Source organism: Oncorhynchus keta, chromosome 16, assembly GCF_023373465.1.
Source record: "Oncorhynchus keta strain PuntledgeMale-10-30-2019 chromosome 16, Oket_V2, whole genome shotgun sequence".
NCBI classification, from domain to species: Eukaryota; Metazoa; Chordata; class Actinopteri; order Salmoniformes; family Salmonidae; genus Oncorhynchus; species Oncorhynchus keta.
In genome coordinates, this window is record NC_068436.1 from 20,601,945 (window position 1) to 20,624,678 (window position 22,734).

The window sequence follows — 22,734 nt, forward strand, 5'->3', positions numbered from 1 at the left end:
TAGTTTAGGTTACCAGCCACCTATCTTTCCCAGTACGGAGTCCGAGGTGTCTGTTCCCTCCGCTCACGCTTTCATCCAGAGGTGCCGTCACGCATGGAGCAGAGCCCGTGAGACTCTTCTCCGGGTGGGGGCGCGCACCAAGACTAAGGCCGATCGCCACCGGTCGAAGCCTCCGGTATACGTCGTTGGCCAAAGAGTGTGGCTTTCTACTAAGAACATTCCACTCCGATCCGTTTCGAACAAGCTTGCCCCCAAATTTATCGGCCCGTTCAAAGTCACCAGGATCATTAGTCCGGTGGCGGTCCGGCTCCAGCTTCCTCCGGCGTATAGGAGAATTCATCCTACCTTTCATGTGTCTAAAATAAAACCTGTGTTTCAGGCACGCATTAACCCACCGGTCCCGGTTCCCCCGCCGCCACGACTTGTTGATGGGGAACCCACCTTTTCTGTCAATCGTATTTTGGACTCTAGAAGGAGGGGACGCGGATTCCAGTACCTGGTGGACTGGGAGGGTTACGGCCCGGAGGAGAGAAGTTGGGTACCTGCTAGGGACATTCTGGATCACTCCCTTATCGATTATTTCAATCGACAGGTAAATTCGCCTGGGAACGCCAAGAGGCGTTCCTAGGGGGGGGGGTATTGTCACGGTTCATGAATCCACTGCCTCCTTTTCCTTTTCTCTCTCTCTCTCTCCCGTGTTTGTGTGGGCGTGGTTCCCAATCTCGGCCTGATTGTCTGCGCCAGCTGGAATCACTTATCTTCCCTTTATATGTTCTGTAACCAGTGTTTCTTGTTGTCAGATCGGTGTTACTTCCCTGAGGTTGTGTCGTGTGTCCGTTCTCATCTCTCGCCGCCCTTGTGTGGATTATCTGCTGTGCTCCTTCCTACCCATCCGGACACTCTCCCCTGGGTTTCTCAGCACGCTCACATAGGAGGATGCGCCCTAGTCCCTGGGTCGGATTCCGTCTGAGTACAGTCTGTCTGTCCTGTTGCTGCTGTAACCTGTATTCATTAAACCATCGTTGCTTGCATCTTGCATCCGCCTCTGTATTGTTACACTCCTGCTCTATAATAACACTGACCACCCCAAGGTAAGAGACTACTGCTCTAATAACACTGACTACCCCTAGGTAAGAGACTACTACTCTAATAACACTGACCACAGTGGAAGAAGTAGGACTGATTCTCTGTGTTGTTCATACTCTAGGTTTTGAGAGAGTGGTCAGTCTAACTCTGTGTTGTTCATATTCTAGGTTCTGAGAGAGTGGTCAGTCTAACTCTGTGTTGTTCATACTCTGGGTTCTGAGAGAGTGGCCAGTATATTTCTGTTGTTTCTACTGCAGGTATTGGAGGAGTGGAGAGCCTAATGTTGGTGGCCTGGAGAACTGTGTGGTGATACCTTACTGGTCATCAGGCCAAGGAGAATGGTGGGACTATCAGTGTTCATATCCACACTACTGGATCTGTGAAAAAGGCTCTTCATCACACACACACACACACACACACACACACACACTGAATCATGCACACACACACACACACACTGAATCATGCACACACACACACACACAAAATCATGTACGCACACAAAACAAATTAGGTATATAATACTCAATACCTATTGTCAATCTTAAGATGTACAGTTAATTATGTATCATTTCTTGTAGACTGTACACAAATCTCTCTCTCTCTAGCTCTTTTTATTAGCAACATGTCATGTGACATGATCAATTATTATAAATAACTTTTATAATAAGAAGAACAAAGGCACAGATGAGTAAATAAAGGAACAATCTCTGAGTTTTACCAGCTTCCTGATTTAATGTGAGTCACAAAGTGCGAGCCATGATGTCACTTCCTTACGAAAAATGTCACATATAGTTATTGCGGAATATAACATCTTGCTTGAAAGAGATTGCATAGTTAAAACGTTCTTTCTACTGCAGTCGACCACAGACAGACAGAGACACCAATGGAGAGGCACATCAGACAACAACTTGTCATTGAAGTTAGAATCATACAGCAGATATTAGTCTGTTAGAAAGGTAATCATACAGTAGAAGTAAGTTAATTAATACTATAAGTAAAAGTAAAAAATCTTATATATTACAATAAAAGGTCAGTCTGAATTAGTTGATTAATTGATTGATTGGTTTAATCATTGATATCCGGTACAGTTAGTTAAGATGGCCGACTACGTCAACAAACAGGTGATTGAATTAAAAGAAGTTAATGAAGAAACCGGAACGGAGCAACGAGGAGCGTGAAGACTGAGACCCATCTCTCAGGTACAAAGAATGATCTTTCTCTCTCACACACACACAGATGCAGACAGGTATGAACGCACAAACCGAAAGCACATACGTATTCTGGCAAGTGCAAACACACTAATAGCACATCATAGAAAAATGCTTGTTCGTTTTTTTATTGTTCTGTCTTCTGTGTGACCACAACCTGCTGGGGTCACATACAATAAATGCATAATTTCAAAATTATTTTTTACTTCAGTTGTTGGAACTATGTAGAACTATTTAATAATATCAATTGAAAATAATATTTTTAAACAACAACACAGTGGATACCCCACCACTCTTATTGGTAAACAGCTGAGGGGCTGGTAACCTGAAACAGGCTCTGTGCACCTGGTGACCTGCCTGTTTTATCCGCTCAGAGAAACGTTTTAAAAAATGTACGTTGCAGAAATGTAACCACTCTCAAATTCATAGACAGAGCTACAGTATATATGACTGGTACTGTATGTAATTCATAGACAGAGCTACAGTATGTACGACTGGTACTGTATGTAATTCATAGACAGAGCTACAGTATGTATGACTGGTACTGTATGTAATTCATAGACAGAGCTACAGTATGTATGACTGGTACTGTATGTAATTCATAGACAGAGCTACAGTATGTATGACTGGTACTGTATGTAATTCATAGACAGAGCTACAGTATGTATGACTGGTACTGTATGTAATTCATAGACAGAACTATGTATGTATGACTGGTACTGTATGTAATTCATAGACAGAACTACAGTATGTATGACTGGTACTGTATGTAATTCATAGACAGAGCTACAGTATGTATGACTGGTACTGTATGTAATTCATAGACAGAGCTACAGTATGTATGACTGGTACTGTATGTAATTCATAGACAGAGCTACAGTATATATGACTGGTACTGTATGTAATTCATAGACAGAGCTACAGTATGTATGACTGGTACTGTATGTAATTCATAGACAGAGCACTGTATGTATGACTGGTACTGTATGTAATTCATAGACAGAGCTACAGTATATATGACTGGTACTGTATGTAATTCATAGACAGAGCTACAGTATGTATGACTGGTACTGTATGTAATTCATAGACAGAGCTACAGTATGTATGACTGGTACTGTATGTAATTCATAGACAGAGCTACAGTATGTATGACTGGTACTGTATGTAATTCATAGACAGAACTACAGTATGTATGACTGGTACTGTATGTAATTAATAGACAGAGCTACAGTATGTATGACTGGTACTGTATGTAATTCATAGACAGAGCTACAGTATGTATGACTGGTACTGTATGTAATTCATAGACAGAGCTACAGTATGTATGACTGGTACTGTGTGTAATTCATAGACAGAGCTACAGTGTGTATGACTGGTACTGTATGTAATTCATAGACAGAACTATGTATGTATGACTGGTACTGTAAGTAATTCATAGACAGAACTACAGTATGTATGACTGGTACTGTATGTAATTCATAGACAGAGCTATGTATGCATGACTGGTACTGTATGTAATTCATAGACAGAACTACAGTATGTATGACTGGTACTGTATGTAATTCATAGACAGAGCTATGTATGCATGACTGGTACTGTATGTAATTCATAGACAGAACTACAGTATGTATGACTGGTACTGTATGTAATTCATAGACAGAGCTACAGTATTTATGACTGGTACTGTATGTAATTCATAGACAGAACTACAGTATTTATGACTGGTACTATATGTAATTCATAGACAGAACTACAGTATGTATGACTGGTACTGTATGTAATTCATAGACAGAGCTACAGTATATATGACTGGTACTGTATGTAATCCATAGACAGAGCTACAGTATATATGACTGGTACTGTATGTAATTCATAGACAGAGCTACAGTATGTATGACTCGTACTGTATGTAATTCATAGACAGAGCTACAGTATGTATGACTGGTACTGTATGTAATTCATAGACAGAACTATGTATGTATGACTGGTACTGTATGTAATTCATAGACAGAACTATGTAATTCATAGACAGAACTATGTATGTATGACTGGTACTGTATGTAATTATAGACAGAACTACTGACTGGTACTGTATGTAATTCATAGACAGAACTACAGTATGTATGACTGGTACTGTATGTAATTCATAGACAGAGCTACAGTATGTATGACTGGTACTGTATGTAATTCATAGACAGAACTACAGTATGTATGACTGGTACTGTATGTAATTCATAGACAGAACTACAGTATGTATGACTGGTACTGTATGTAATTCATAGACAGAGCTACAGTATGTATGACTGGTACTGTATGTAATTCATAGACAGAACTAAGTATGTATGACTGGTACTGTATGTAATTCATAGACAGAACTACAGTATGTATGACTGGTACTGTATGTAATTCATAGACAGAGCTACAGTATGTATGACTGGTACTGTATGTAATTCATAGACAGAGCTACAGTATGTATGACTGGTACTGTATGTAATTCATAGACAGAGCTACAGTATGTATGACTGGTACTGTATGTAATTCATAGACAGAACTATGTATGTATGACTGGTACTGTATGTATTTCATAGACAGAACTACAGTATGTATGACTGGTACTGTATGTAATTCATAGACAGAACTATGTATGTATGACTGGTACTGTATGTAATTCATAGACAGAACTACAGTATGTATGACTGGTACTGTATGTAATTCATAGACAGAGCTACAGTATGTATGACTGGTACTGTATGTAATTCATAGACAGAGCTACAGTATGTATGACTGGTACTGTATGTAATTCATAGACAGAGCTACAGTATATATGACTGGTACTGTATGTAATTCATAGACAGAGCTACAGTATGTATGACTGGTACTGTATGTAATTCATAGACAGAGCTATGTATGCATGACTGGTACTGTATGTAATTCATAGACAGAGCTACAGTATATATGACTGGTACTGTATGTAATTCATAGACAGAACTACAGTATGTATGACTGGTACTGTATGTAATTCATAGACAGAGCTATGTATGCATGACTGGTACTGTATGTAATTCATAGACAGAACTACAGTATGTATGACTACAGTATGTATGACTGGTACTGTATGTAATTCATAGACAGAGCTATGTATGCATGACTGGTACTGTATGTAATTCATAGACAGAACTACAGTATGTATGACTGGTACTGTATGTAATTCATAGACAGAGCTACAGTATGTATGACTGGTACTGTATGTAATTCATACAGTATGTATGCATGACTGGTACTGTATGTAATTCATAGACAGAACTACAGTATGTATGACTGGTACTGTATGTAATTCATAGACAGAGCTACAGTATGTATGACTGGTACTGTATGTAATTCATAGACAGAGCTACAGTATGTATGACTGGTACTGTATGTAATTCATAGACAGAGCTACAGTATGTATGACTGGTACTGTATGTAATTCATAGACAGAGCTACAGTATGTATGACTGGTACTGTATGTAATTCATAGACAGAGCTACAGTATATATGACTGGTACTGTATGTAATTCATAGACAGAGCTACAGTATGTATGACTGGTACTGTATGTAATTCATAGACAGAGCTATGTATGCATGACTGGTACTGTATGTAATTCATAGACAGAGCTACAGTATATATGACTGGTACTGTATGTAATTCATAGACAGAGCTACAGTATGTATGACTGGTACTGTATGTAATTCATAGACAGAGCTACAGTATGTATGACTGGTACTGTATGTAATTCATAGACAGAGCTACAGTATGTATGACTGGTACTGTATGTAATTCATAGACAGAGCTACAGTATGTATGACTGGTACTGTATGTAATTCATAGACAGAACTACAGTATGTATGACTGGTACTGTATGTAATTAATAGACAGAGCTACAGTATGTATGACTGGTACTGTATGTAATTCATAGACAGAGCTACAGTATGTATGACTGGTACTGTATGTAATTCATAGACAGAGCTACAGTATGTATGACTGGTACTGTATGTAATTCATAGACAGAACTACAGTATGTATGACTGGTACTGTATGTAATTCATACTGTATGTAATTCATACAGACAGACAGAGCTACAGTATGTATGACTGGTACTGTATGTAATTCATAGACAGAACTATGTATGTATGACTGGTACTGTATGTAATTCATAGACAGAGCTACAGTATGTATGACTGGTACTGTATGTAATTCATAGACAGAGCTACAGTATGTATGACTGGTACTGTATGTAATTCATAGACAGAGCTACAGTATGTATGAGTATGTATGACTGGTACTGTATGTAATTCATAGACAGACTACAGTATGTATGACTGGTACTGTATGTAATTCATAGACAGACTGTATGTATGACTGGTACTGTATGTAATTAATAGACAGAGCTACAGTATGTATGACTGGTACTGTATGTAATTCATAGACAGAGCTACAGTATGTATGACTGGTACTGTATGTAATTCATAGACAGAGCTACAGTATGTATGACTGGTACTGTGTGTAATTCATAGACAGAGCTACAGTGTGTATGACTGGTACTGTATGTAATTCATAGACAGAACTATGTATGTATGACTGGTACTGTAAGTAATTCATAGACAGAACTACAGTATGTATGACTGGTACTGTATGTAATTCATAGACAGAGCTATGTATGCATGACTGGTACTGTATGTAATTCATAGACAGAACTACAGTATGTATGACTGGTACTGTATGTAATTCATAGACAGAGCTACAGTATGTATGACTGGTACTGTATGTAATTCATAGACAGAACTACAGTATGTATGACTGGTACTGTATGTAATTCATAGACAGAGCTACAGTATGTATGACTGGTACTGTATGTAATTCATAGACAGAACTACAGTATGTATGACTGGTACTGTATGTAATTCATAGACAGAACTACAGTATGTATGACTGGTACTGTATGTAATTCATAGACAGAGCTACAGTATGTATGACTGGTACTGTATGTAATTCATAGACAGAGCTACAGTATGTATGACTGGTACTGTATGTAATTCATAGACAGAGCTACAGTATGTATGACTGGTACTGTATGTAATTCATAGACAGAGCTACAGTATGTATGACTGGTACTGTATGTAATTCATAGACAGAACTATGTATGTATGACTGGTACTGTATGTAATTCATAGACAGAACTACAGTATGTATGACTGGTACTGTATGTAATTCATAGACAGAGCTACAGTATGTATGACTGGTACTGTATGTAATTCATAGACAGAGCTACAGTATGTATGACTGGTACTGTATGTAATTCATAGACAGAGCTACAGTATGTATGACTGGTACTGTATGTAATTCATAGACAGAACTATGTATGTATGACTGGTACTGTATGTAATTCATAGACAGAGCTACAGTATGTATGACTGGTACTGTATGTAATTCATAGACTGTATGTATGACTGGTACTGTATGTAATTCATAGACAGAACTACAGTATGTATGACTGGTACTGTATGTAATTCATAGACAGAGCTACAGTATGTATGACTGGTACTGTATGTAATTCATAGACAGAGCATAGACAGAGCCACAGTATGTATGACTGGTACTGTATGTAATTCATAGACAGAACTACAGTATGTATGACTGGTACTGTATGTAATTCATAGACAGAGACTACAGTATGTATGACTGGTACTGTATGTAATTCATAGACAGAACTATGTATGTATGACTGGTACTGTATGTAATTCATAGACAGTATGTATGACTGGTACTATGTAATTCATAGACAGAGCTACAGTATGTATGACTGGTACTGTATGTAATTCATAGACAGAGCTACAGTATGTATGACTGGTACTGTATGTAATTCATAGACAGAGCTACAGTATGTATGACTGGTACTGTATGTAATTCATAGACAGAACTATGTATGTATGACTGGTACTGTATGTAATTCATAGACAGAACTATGTATGTATGACTGGTACTGTATGTATTTCATAGACAGAACTACAGTATGTATGACTGGTACTGTATGTAATTCATAGACAGAACTATGTATGTATGACTGGTACTGTATGTAATTCATAGACAGAACTACAGTATGTATGACTGGTACTGTATGTAATTCATAGACAGAGCTATGTATGCATGACTGGTACTGTATGTAATTCATAGATAGAACTACAGTATGTATGACTGGTACTGTATGTAATTCATAGACAGAGCTACAGTATGTATGACTGGTACTGTATGTAATTCATAGACAGAACTATGTATGTATGACTGGTACTGTATGTAATTCATAGACAGAACTACAGTATGTATGACTGGTACTGTATGTAATTCATAGACAGAGCTACAGTATGTATGACTGGTACTGTATGTAATTCATAGACAGAACTACAGTATGTATGACTGGTACTGTATGTAATTCATAGACAGAGCTATGTATGCATGACTGGTACTGTATGTAATTCATAGACAGAACTACAGTATGTATGACTGGTACTGTATGTAATTCATAGACAGAGCTACAGTATGTATGACTGGTACTGTATGTAATTCATAGACAGAGCTACAGTATGTATGACTGGTACTGTATGTAATTCATAGACAGAACTACAGTATGTATGACTGGTACTGTATGTAATTCATAGACAGAGCTACAGTATGTATGACTGGTACTGTATGTAATTCATAGACAGAACTATGTATGCATGACTGGTACTGTATGCAATTCATAGAAAGAACTACAGTATGTATGACTGGTACTGTATGTAATTCATAGACAGAACTACAGTATGTATGACTGGTACTGTATGTAATTCATAGACAGAGCTATGTATGCATGACTGGTACTGTATGTAATTCATAGACAGAACTACAGTATGTATGACTGGTACTTTATGTAATTCATAGACAGAGCTATGTATGCATGACTGGTACTGTATGTAATTCATAGATAGAACTACAGTATGTATGACTGGTACTGTATGTAATTCATAGACAGAGCTACAGTATGTATGACTGGTACTGTATGTAATTCAAAGACAGAACTATGCATGGCTGGTACTGTATGTAATTCATAGACAGAACTACAGTATGTGTGACTGGTACTGTATGTAATTAATAGACAGAGCTACAGTATGTATGACTGGTACTGTATGTAATTCATAGACAGAGCTACAGTATGTATGACTGGTACTGTATGTAATTCATAGACAGAGCTACAGTATGTATGACTGGTACTGTGTGTAATTCATAGACAGAGCTACAGTGTGTATGACTGGTACTGTATGTAATTCATAGACAGAACTATGTATGTATGACTGGTACTGTAAGTAATTCATAGACAGAACTACAGTATGTATGACTGGTACTGTATGTAATTCATAGACAGAGCTATGTATGCATGACTGGTACTGTATGTAATTCATAGACAGAACTACAGTATGTATGACTGGTACTGTATGTAATTCATAGACAGAGCTATGTATGCATGACTGGTACTGTATGTAATTCATAGACAGAACTACAGTATGTATGACTGGTACTGTATGTAATTCATAGACAGAGCTACAGTATGTATGACTGGTACTGTATGTAATTCATAGACAGAGCTACAGTATATATGACTGGTACTGTATGTAATTCATAGACAGAGACTACTGTATGTAATTCATAGACAGATGTATGACTCGTACTGTATGTAATTCATAGACAGAGCTACAGTATGTATGACTGGTACTGTATGTAATTCATAGACAGAACTATGTATGTATGACTGGTACTGTATGTAATTCATAGACAGAACTACAGTATGTATGACTGGTACTGTATGTAATTCATAGACAGAGCTACAGTATATATGACTGGTACTGTATGTAATTCATAGACAGAGCTACAGTATGTATGACTGGTACTGTATGTAATTCATAGACAGAACTACAGTATGTATGACTGGTACTGTATGTAATTCATAGACAGAGCTACAGTATGTATGACTGGTACTGTATGTAATTCATAGACAGAGCTACAGTATGTATGACTGGTACTGTATGTAATTCATAGACAGAACTATGTATGTATGACTGGTACTGTATGTAATTCATAGACAGAACTACAGTATGTATGACTGGTACTGTATGTAATTCATAGACAGAGCTACAGTATATATGACTGGTACTGTATGTAATTCATAGACAGAGCTACAGTATGTATGACTGGTACTGTATGCAATTCATAGACAGAACTACAGTATGTATGTCTGGTACTATATGTAATTCATAGACAGAACTACAGTATGTATGCCTGGTACTGTATGTAATTCATAGTTACAGTTTGTAAGACTGGTACTGTATGTAATTCATAGACAGAACTACAGTATGTATGTCTGGTACTGTATGTAATTCATAGACAGAACTACAGTATGTATGTCTGGTACTATATGTAATTCATAGACAGAACTACAGTATGTATGCCTGGTACTGTATGTAATTCATAGCTACAGTATGTATGACTGGTACTGTATGTAATTCATAGACATGGCTATGTATTCAAGGACTGTCCATCCATGAGATCAAAATGATAGTTTTACCCATTTGAGTCTACACAGTGTTTGCAGTTCTGTGGTAGAACAAGCTTATATTTTGGGTCCTGATGAGGTTAGAAAGTTAAACTAAGCTCATGAGGCATTTACAGTAGAAGTTACATTCATGAAGAATGAATAGGTAAATATTATGTGTGTGTGTGTGTGTGTGTGCGCGTTTGTGCGTGTGTGTGTGTGTGTCTGCGTGTTTCTGTGTTTCTTTGCAGATGGAAGACTAAGACTCTACAGGCTGGCTGCTGTGTGTTTAGGAGTGCTGTGTGTTCTACAAGTCACTCTCAACATCTCCCTGCGGCTGGCTTTCTGTGAGTGAGGCTTTGTCCCAACTGATACCCCACTATCACAGTACTTTTGATATTGCACTATATAGGGAACAGGGTGCCATTTGGGACTGCGTACTGAAACTTTTTTTCGGTCAAAGTCAAGCACTGCCAATAATGTGACAACAAAAACAAAAGAACTGCATCAGCTCTACTTGAGTACACAAACCATGTCTACAGTGCATTCTGGAAGTATTCAGACGTCCTCACATGTTGTTATGTTACAGACTTATTATAAAATTGATGAGGAGAAGAAAATATTGAATCAATCAACACACAATGACAATACCGCATAATGACAAAGTGAAAACAGGTTAATAGAATATTTTCCAAATGTATAAAAAAACAAAAACATAAATACCTTATTTACATAAGTATTCAGACCCTTCGCTGTGAGACTCGAAATTGAGCTCAGGTGCATCCTGTTTCCATTGATCTTCCTTGAGATGCTTGTACAACTTGATTGGAATCCACCTGTGGTAAATTCAATTGTTTGGACATGATTTGGAAGGAGTTGGGAAACACCAAGGCTCTTGCTATAACTGGCCGTCAGGGACGTGACAGGTGCTTCAACAAAAGTACTCTGACAGAACTCCAGAGTTCCTCTCTGGAGATGGGAGAACCTTCCAGATGGACAACCATCTATGCAGCACTCAACAATCTGGCCTTTATGGTGGAGTGGCCAGACGGAAGCCACTCCTCAGTAAAAGGCACATGACAGACAACGCAGGAATGGCTTCAGGACAAGACTCTGAATGTCCTTCAGTGGCCCAGTCAAAGCCTGGACTTGAACCCAATCGAACACCTCTGGAGAGACTTGAAAATAGCTGTGCAGCAATGCTCCACATCCAACCTGACAGAGGTTGAGAGGATATACAGAGAAACATGGGAGAAACTCCCCAAATACAGGTGTGCCAAGCTTGTAACCAATAATCATACCCAATAAGTCTCGAGGCTGTAATCGCTGCCAAAGGTGCTTCAACAAAGTACTGAGTAAAGGGTCTGAATAATAATAGTAAATTTGATATTTCTGTTTTATTATTTTTAATCTTTGAACTACCCATCCCGGATCCGGGAGAATTGTCAGCAACTACACTAATTAGCATAGCGCATTGGTCAAATAATCTTACTAGAAAATATTCATATTCATGAAAATCACAAGTGAAATATATTGGAACACAGCTTAGCCTTTTGTTAATCACCCTGTCATCTCAGATTTTCAAAATATGCTTTACAGCCAACGCTAGACAAGCATTTGTGTAAGTGTATCATAGACTAGCATAGCATTATGCCTTGCTAGCAGCAGGCAACCTTGTCACGAAAATCAGAAAAGCGATCAAATTAAATCGTTTACCTTTGATTAACTTCGGACGTTTTCACTCACGAGACTCCCAGGTAGATAGCCAAAGTAAATTTTTTCCCTAAATATTAATTTTGGAGGCGAAATAGTTCCGTTTGTTCTTCACGTTTGGCTGAGAAATCACCCGGAAATTGCGGTCACGACAACGCCGAAAAATATTCCAAATTAGCTCCATAATATTGACAGAAACATGGCAAACGTTGTTTATCGATAGCCTAGCATAGCGTTAAAATCCAAATTATATCCATAATATCGACAGAAACATGGAAACGTTTCTTGCAATCAATCCTCAAGGTGTTTTTCAAATATATTTTCGATAATATATCAACCGGGACAGTTGGCTTTTCAGTAGGACCGGGAGGAAAAATGGCTACCTCTCTCTTTCACGCAAGAATCACTCTGAGAGCCATCAGCTGGCCACTTACGCAATGTGTTCGTTTACGCTCATTCTTCAACATAAAGGTGTGAAACTACGTCTAAAGGCTGTAGACACCTTAGGGAAGACATAGAAAAAGGAATCTGGTTGATATCCCTTTCAATGGGCAATAGGGATGCATAGAAAGACAGGGGTTTCAAAATAAGGGTCACTTCCTGATTTTTCTCAGGACTTCGCCTGCAATATCAGTTCTGTTATACTCACAGACAATATTTTTACAGTTTTGGAAACTCTAGATTGTTTTCTATCCTCAGCTATCAATTATATGCATATTCTAGCATCTGGTCCTGAGAAATAGGCAGTTAACTTTGGGAACGTTATTTTTCCAAAAATAAAAATAGTGCCCCCTAGCTTAAAGCTGCACACATTTCTACAAAACTGTTTATGCTTTGTCATTATGGGGTTTAGATTGATGAGGGGAGAAAACAATTTAATACATTGTAGAATAAGGTTGTAAGAAAGTCAAAGGGTCTGAATACTTTCTGAATGCACAGTATAAGCCTGGGATGTCAACCATTTAAAGTTGGCCTTATTTGGAGTGACCATAGAATTCTATGTAAGTGACCTAACAGAGTAAAATATTTGCCTGCCATTAGGCCATGTCCTTTGCTAACCTAACATAACTAATGAAAGCCAAGTTTGATGTGTTTATCTTCTGACCATTTGGGCGGAAGTGTCTGGGAACGAGATTAGGTGTCATCTAAACTTAACTTTAGAGCCTGTTTCATACTTCAGCACAGCTTGTCCCCCTTTATATGTTTATATCTTATTCAACATAGTGGGTCATGTCACACTTGACATGGGTGATATTGTCACACAGTTAGGCCATGTTTATGAACCCTTTCTAAAGCATGACATATACTTAAAGATGCTAAATAACACATTTATGTAGTGTTTATGAAAGCATTACGAAGGCAGTATAAAAGCCTTCATAAGCTGAAGGTAATTTAAAGCGGGACCATGAAGGTCAGGCTATGTTATGAAGTTATTATTTGTGAGTATTAAAGATTAAATCCCGATCAGTGAAAGAATGATTGATCTAGCTAACTAGCAGATTTACATCAATCATCAACGTCAATGATCAGCTGATAGTCTGTCCTATTTTCCTGATGCCGATTATGTATTTTGTATCCAGTGGTGGAGTGATATTTGTTTATGACATCATCATGTCTCAATCAAGTTTGTACCGACAGATGGCCCCTTTTCAATCTCTTCATAGAATATACATGACATGCATCCTCAGATTACGTCTGACTATATCCACATTGTCTCAAAAACGTGTTATATTTAACACCTTCCTACACCACGTTAGGCATTCCTAATTTCAAAATAATCTCTAAACATCCATGTCAATCTTGAATGATAATTCATCACGTTTTACTGGTGAAATGTCCACACTGCATGTTAATCATCTCAGTCATTATATTGGGAATATGCATTTAGATATTATTGAATTACTGTTTTGTGAGGGAATTAACCAGGAGCTATATGTATCAATCCTTTCCAGATAACAGAGGCAATGAGACTGTGGAGAGAGACCAGCTACAGACCAGTTACAACACACTGACTGAAGAGAGAGACCAGCTACAGACCAGTTACAAAACCCTGACTGAAGAGAGAGACCAGCTAAAACCCATTTACAACATTCTGACTAAAGAGAGAGACCAGCTACAGACCAGGTACAACACCCTGACTAAAGAGAGAGACCAGCTACAGATCAGTTACAACACCCTGACTAAAGAGAGAGACCAGCTACAGATCAGTTACAACACCCTGACTAAAGAGAGAGACCAGCTACAGATCAGTTACAACACCCTGACTAAAGAGAGAGACCAGCTACAGATGGATAGAGATTATCTCACGTCAAAGTTCTCTAATCTGAGTGAGTTTACCTGATAAATGATCATAACATCACATACAGTATCTAATATGCAGTGTTCGTATTCTACAATAATAGGTGCCGAATAACAAGATGGAAATATATGTTTTTGTGTTGTAGAACAAACCTGTCCTGAAGGCTGGCAGATTAAGTTGGAATCCAGTTGGTACTTCCTGTCTACTGAGACTAAAAGCTGGAAGGAGAGCAGACAGGACTGTCTGAAGAGAGGAGCAGACCTGGTGATCATAAACAGTGATTTGGAACAGGTGAGTGAGTGAGTGGTGAGTGAGTGAGTGAGTGAGTGAGTGAGTGAGTGAGTGAGTGAGTGAGTGAGTGAGTGAGTGAGTGCGAGTGCGAGTGCGAGTGAGCGAGTGAGTGAGTGAATAAAACATGCCTTGGTCAGTAATGTATCTTTCAGTATTTAACACATGTAGTCTATAGTAGTTGACAATATCAGTATCTTTCTCAACAACAGGAGTTTCTCTTAAGCTTCAATAAGAGAGCCTGGATTGGTCTGACTGACTCTGTTACTGAGGGGGCCTGGAAATGGGTGGACGGCACCCCACTGACCATCCCAAGGTAAGAGACTACTGCTCTATAATAACAATAACCACATTGTAATGAGTAGGAATGATGATCCGTGTTGTTCATAATTCAAAGAACACAAGATGAGACTTGACCATCCAGGTGTGATAGAGACCTTTAGCAAATTACATGTTGCTTCAAATCATGTTCATCGATGTCATTCCACGAGCACTAAAGACATATCTTAAAATATAATTAAAAAATACAGATAAAGTGTTGGTTCTTGTTCCAAATAAGGCAATGCTCCTTTGGAAATCTGAAAAAACATGTCTGTATTTACATTGACACTTTTTTTTTTTTTTTTTTTACACTGACACTCTTGCACTGAGTCTATGCACACACTCACTAGACTCTACCCACACACTCACTAGACTCTACCCACACACTCACTAGACTCTACCCACACACTCACTAGACTCTACCCACACACTCACTAGTCTCTACCCACACACTCACTAGACTCTACCCACACACTCACTAGACTCTACCCACACACTCACTAGACTCTACCCACACACTCACTAGACTCTACCCACACACTCACTAGACACTCACTAGACTCTACCCACACACTCACTAGACTCTACCCACACACTCACTAGTCTCTACCCACACACTCACTAGACTCTACCCATACACTCACTAGACTCTACCCACACACTCACTAGACTCTACCCACACACTCACTAGACTCTACCCACACACTCACTAGACTCTACCCACACGCTCACTAGACTCTACCCACACACACACTAGTCTCTACCCACACACTCACTAGACTCTACCCACACACTCACTAGACTCTACCCACACACTCACTAGTCTCTACCCACACACTCACTAGTCTCTACCCACACACTCACTAGACTATACCCATACACTCACTAGACTCTACCCACACACTCACTAGACTCTAGACTCTACCCACACTCACTAGACTCTACCCACACACTCACTAGACTCTACCCACACACTCACACACACTCTACCCACACACTCACTAGTCTCTACCCACACACTCAGACTCTACCCACACACTCACTAGTAGACTCTACCCACACACTCACACTCTACCCACACACTCACAAGACTCTACCCACACACTCACTACCCACAGACTCTACCCACACACACACTCACTAGACTCTACCCACACACTCAGACTCTACCCACACACTCACTAGTCTCTACCCACACACTCACTAGACTCTACCCACACACTCACACTACCCACACACTCACTAGACTCTACCCACACACTCACAGACTCTACCCCACACTCACTAGACTCTCACTAGACCTACCCACACACTCACTAGACTCTACCCACACACTCACTCTACCCACACACTCACTAGACTACCCACACACTCACTAGTCTCTACCCACACACTCACTAGTCTCTACCCACACACTCACTAGACTCTACCCACACACTCACTAGACTCTACCCACACACTCACTACACTCACTCTACCCACACACTCACTAGACTCTACCCACACACTCACTACCCACACACTCACTAGACTCTACCCACACACTCACTAGACTCTACCCACACACTCACTAGACTCTACCCACACACTCACTAGTCTCTACCCACACACTCACTAGTCTCTACCCACACACTCACTAGTCTCTACCCACACACACACACTCACTAGACTCTACCCACACACTACCCACACACTCACTAGACTCTACCCACACACTCACTAGACTCTACCCACACACTCACTAGACTCTACCCACACACTCACTCTACCCACACACTCACTAGTCTCTACCCACACACTCACTAGTCTCTACCCACACACTCACTAGACTCTCTACCCACACACTCACACTCACTAGACTCTACCCACACACTCACTAGTCTCTACCCACACACTCACTAGACTCTACCCACACACTCACTAGACTCTACCCACACACTCACTAGTCTCTACCCACACACTCACTAGACTCTACCCACACACTCACTAGTCTCTACCCACACACTCACTAGTCTCTACCCACACACTCACTAGACTCTACCCACACACTCACTAGACTCTACCCACACACTCACTAGACTCTACCCACACACTCACTAGTCTCTACCCACACACTCACTAGACTCTACCCACACACTCACTAGTCTCTACCCACACACTCACTAGTCTCTACCCACACACTCACTAGACTATACCCACACACTCACTAGACTATACCCACACACTCACTAGACTCTACCCACACACTCACTAGTCTCTACCCACACACTCACTAGTCTCTACCCACACACTCACTAGACTCTACCCACACACTCACTAGTCTCTACCCACACACTCACTAGTCTCTACCCACACACTCACTAGACTATACCCACACACTCACTAGACTATACCCACACACTCACTAGACTCTACCCACACACTCACTAGACTCTACCCACACACTCACTAGACTCTACCCACACACTCACTAGTCTCTACCCACACACTCACTACCCCACACACTCACTAGACTCTACCCACACACTCACTAGACTCTACCCACACACTCACTACCCACACACTCACTAGACTCTACCCACACACTCACTAGACTCTACCCACACACTCACTAGACTCTACCCCCACACACTCACTAGACTCTACCCACACACTCACTAGTCTCTACCCCCACACACTCACTAGACTCTCACCCACACACTCACTAGACTCTACCCACACACTCACTAGACTCTACCCACACACTCACTAGACTCTACCCACACACTCACTAGACTCTACCCACACACTCACTAGACTCTACCCACACACTCACTAGTCTCTACCCACACACTCACTAGACTCTACCCACACACTCACTAGACTCTACCCACACACTCACTAGACTCTACCCACACACTCACTAGACTCTACCCACACACTCACTAGTCTCTACCCACACACTCACTAGACTCTACCCACACACTCACTAGACTCTACCCACACACTCACTAGTCTCTACCCACACACTCACTAGACTCTACCCACACACTCACTAGACTCTACCCACACACTCACTAGACTCTACCCACACACTCACTAGACTCTACCCACAGACTCTACCCACACACTAGACTAGTCTCTACCCACACACTCACTAGTCTCTACCCACACAATCACTATACTCTACCCACACACTCACTAGACTCTACCCACACACTCACTAGTCTCTACCCACACACTCACTAGTCTCTACCCACACACTCACTAGACTCTACCCATACACTCACTAGACTCTACCCACACACTCACTAGACTCTACCCACACACTCACTAGTCTCTACCCACACACTCACTAGTCTAGACTCCACCCACACACTCACCCACACACTCACTAGACTCTACCCACACACTCACTAGACTCTACCCACACACTCACTAGACTCTACCCACACACTCACTAGACTCTACCCACACACTCACTAGACTCTACCCACACACACTCAGTCTCTAGACACTCACTAGACTCACCCACACACTCACTAGTCTCTACCCACACACTCACTAGTCTCTACCCACACACTCACTAGACTAGACTCACTAGACTCTACCCACACACTCACTAGACTCTACCCACACACTCACTAGACTCTACCCCCACTCACTAGACTCCACACACTAGACTCTACCCACACACTCACTAGACTCTACCCACACACTCACACTCACTAGAACCCAGACTCACTAGACTACCCACACCACACACTACCCACACTCACTCTCTACCCACACACTCACTAGACTCTACCCACACACTCACTAGACTCTACCCACACACTCACTCACTAGACTCTACCCACACACTCACTAGACTCTACCCACACACTCACTAGACTCTACCCACACACTCACTAGACTCTACTAGACTCCCACACACTCACTAGACTCTACCCACACACTCACTAGACTACCCACACACTCACTAGACTCTACCCACACACTCACTAGACTCTACCCACACACTCACTAGACTCTACCCACACACTCACTAGACTCTACCCACACACTCACTAGATTCCACCCACACACTCACTAGACTCTATCCACACACCCTAAACCCCCTAGAAATAGTATTTAACACGTCCACACACACACACACACTTTCACATTCTTTCACATTCTTCACACTCACCCTGCAACTCTGTTTATTATCTATCCTAATTGCTTGGTCACTTTTTATTTTGTGTTTAATATTTTCATTTTTTTATTTAGCAAAGTTTTCTTAATTTATTTCTTACTATTTAACTCTGCATTGTTGGGAAAGGACCCATAACTAAGCATTTCATGGTAAAGTTTACACCTGTTGTATTCAGCGCATGTGACAAATCAAAATGTTTATTATTTTCTTTTCTCTGTCTTGTTTACCCTGTAGTTACTGGTACTCACAGCAACCTGATAATGGTGGTGACAACCCAGCAAATGGTGAGGAGGACTGTGTTGAGCTGAACACAGAAACCTGGCTTCCTGTAAAGGCATGGAATGACCAGTCATGTTTAGACAATCGTTACTGGATTTGTGAGAAAGTGGTTTAACATCACCATGACAACAGAGGAGGCTGGTGGGAGGACGTGCACACATACAGCACCTTACAGTGCACACAACTTCATTCTCTCTCTCTAAGACACACACACACCAACACACTGCTGGTACTGTACTGAGGGGCAAACAACCTGATAATGGTTGTGAACCAGAATATATTGTAACTAGGACTGTGCTGATGTTAATATTGGGAATTCTGTATATAAATATTCTGACATAGCATTTACCTCTCAACATAACTGGATTTGTGAAGAGTTATACAGTAGCTCATTATATAGTAGTGCTACAGTGCTAATGCATCTCTCTCTCTGGTTAAACAGTGTGTAGACATACTGTCATATGTAAAATGCTTGTATTCATTGTTTAAATAGAAACATATTATGTGATTTGCCATAATGTGATTTTTTCATAGTCAATTATTAGCATAAACGACTTTAGTAGGAAGATGAACTAAGGCTCAGATTAAGTAAGAAAGGAACCTAGCAGGTTTACCAGCTTCCTGATTGAATGTGATTGGATTGTTAAAACAATGTGAATTGCAGTTGGACACAGACAGAAGGCAGAACAGTACTGAGAGGATACATGCTGCACGCAGGCAAACGCACACACAGACACACACACAGACACAAACACAGACAGACATACAGACACACGCACAAAAACAGACACAGACACAAACACAGACAGACACACAGACACACACACAGACAAACACACAGACACACACAAAGACACATGTGTGAAGTTCCCCTTTTCTGATAAAGATGCAGACAGATGTCCCACACACACCTCTGAATAACTCTTCACACTGATGTCACACACAGACAGCATAGATAAAAGAAAAGTGTCCCTATCGATGGCATAGAGAGAGATAGAGTCATAATGTGAACTCCATTTGAAGGTTGGGGAAGCCGCAAACAGAACAGTCAAAGTGATAGGATGAAAGGCTGCACTTTTCACTACTTGTTGTCATGCAGCTATCATGTTATATCACTGTGTTTAGAATATCCTGTCATGTTTAACTTCCTGAGTGAATGTGATTGGATACTTTAAAAACTGTAGTGGACAACAGACAGAGATCAGAGAGGTAACTGGTAGAGATGCACATCTGAGCAACTACTCAACTACTAGTCACTGAAGTTAGAATCATACAGTAGATATTACCATTAGGAGTCAGTTAGAAAGGTAATCATACAGTAGATATTACCATTAGGAGTCAGTTAGAAAAGTAATGATACAGCAGATATTACCATTAGGAGTCAGTTAGAAAGGTAATCATACAGTAGATATTACCATTAGGAGTCATTTAGAAAGGTAATCATACAGTAGATATTACCATTAGAGTCAGTTAGAAAGGTAATCATACAGTAGATATTACCATTAGGAGTCAGTAATCACACAGTGAGAAAGGTAATCATACAGAAAGGTAATCATACAGTAGATATTACCATTAGGAGTCAGTTAGAAAGGTAATCACACAGTAGATATTACCATTAGGAGTCAGTTAGAAAGGTAATCACACAGTAGATATTACCATTAGGATTCAGTTAGAAAGGTAATCATACAGTAGATATTACCATTAGGAGTCATTCAGAAAGGTAATCATACAGTAGATATTACCATTAGGAGTCAGTCAGAAAGGTAATGATACAGTTTGTTTCTAAACTATGACATGGCATTGCTTCTATAAAATCAACATTGTGAGGATGCTGTGTTCTGTGTTGTGTTCTGTGTATTGGCCATAGAGACTATAACACATTAACATTTAAACTTAGGTTAACAGAAAGAAGAAAACATTAAGGTAATATGTAAATGTTTTAGCTTTGCTTTCGGGCTCTTATCCCCTAATCTGAAAAAACATGTGCAAACTCTACACTTGGTGCCAATGCTTAGCTAGTCTTACTAACAATATTTCTGGTCTGATATCAATCATCGTTTTCACACTGACCACATTAATTAAGCTTTCAGCTAATATAAGACACTTATATGTACCTAAATGTTTAAAATCTATATTAACTCTTAGAATTGATTTGAATAACACGCCCTCCAGTTTAACTGGATGTTGTCCCGCATGCGGGAGGCCGATCCCTGACATGAATAGACTGTTTAGAGGGAATTGGACAAAGCTGAAACCGATACAGTTTTGTGACTGATCCAAAAGGCTGCAAATAATCTATAGGCAAAAATGAATTACAACAAAATGATAATACCATGTAGCATGTAAATGCATGTACTCACAGTTAATTACACAATCTTAGGGAAAATGTTAATGTACAACAAACAGTTGTAGATGATAATATAATAAACACATTTAAACAAGATGTGGATTTGACCTATATGTAGATATTTCTGTAATTTCTCACAAATCCAGCGCATCATGTGGTTGCACAGTGCATCGTTCAAGTTGGCCAAAACGCCGACCACTCTTTCAGTACCAAGAGACAACTAACACACCGCGTCCACAATATTGGGTTTCAGATATTCAGATTCTGGGTTGCGTTCCAATAATCTCTTCTTTCTACTGAAGTGTACGCTCATCTCCTATTTCCCATAAATCTAAAAGCCTTGGGTCGGTGTAGGCATGTGGGCTAGAGGGAATTCCCATATACTGGTGATTTCCTATCAAATGCATAAAGGG

At 39.9% G+C, this 22,734-nt stretch overlaps 1 protein-coding gene across 1 annotated transcript; it reads left to right on the forward strand.

Moving 5' to 3' along the window:
- Positions 1-1,845: 1,845 nt before the first annotated feature.
- Positions 1,846-20,749, forward strand: LOC118370368 (C-type lectin domain family 4 member M-like). The gene is made up of 7 exons (XM_052464363.1): positions 1,846-1,850; positions 2,239-2,288; positions 11,149-11,244; positions 14,563-14,937; positions 15,055-15,200; positions 15,410-15,513; positions 19,930-20,749. The coding sequence occupies exons 1-7, from the start codon at positions 1,846-1,848 to the stop codon at positions 20,087-20,089; spliced, it is 936 nt and encodes a 311-aa protein (XP_052320323.1). The 3' UTR covers positions 20,090-20,749.
- The last annotated feature ends 1,985 nt before the right edge of the window (positions 20,750-22,734 follow it).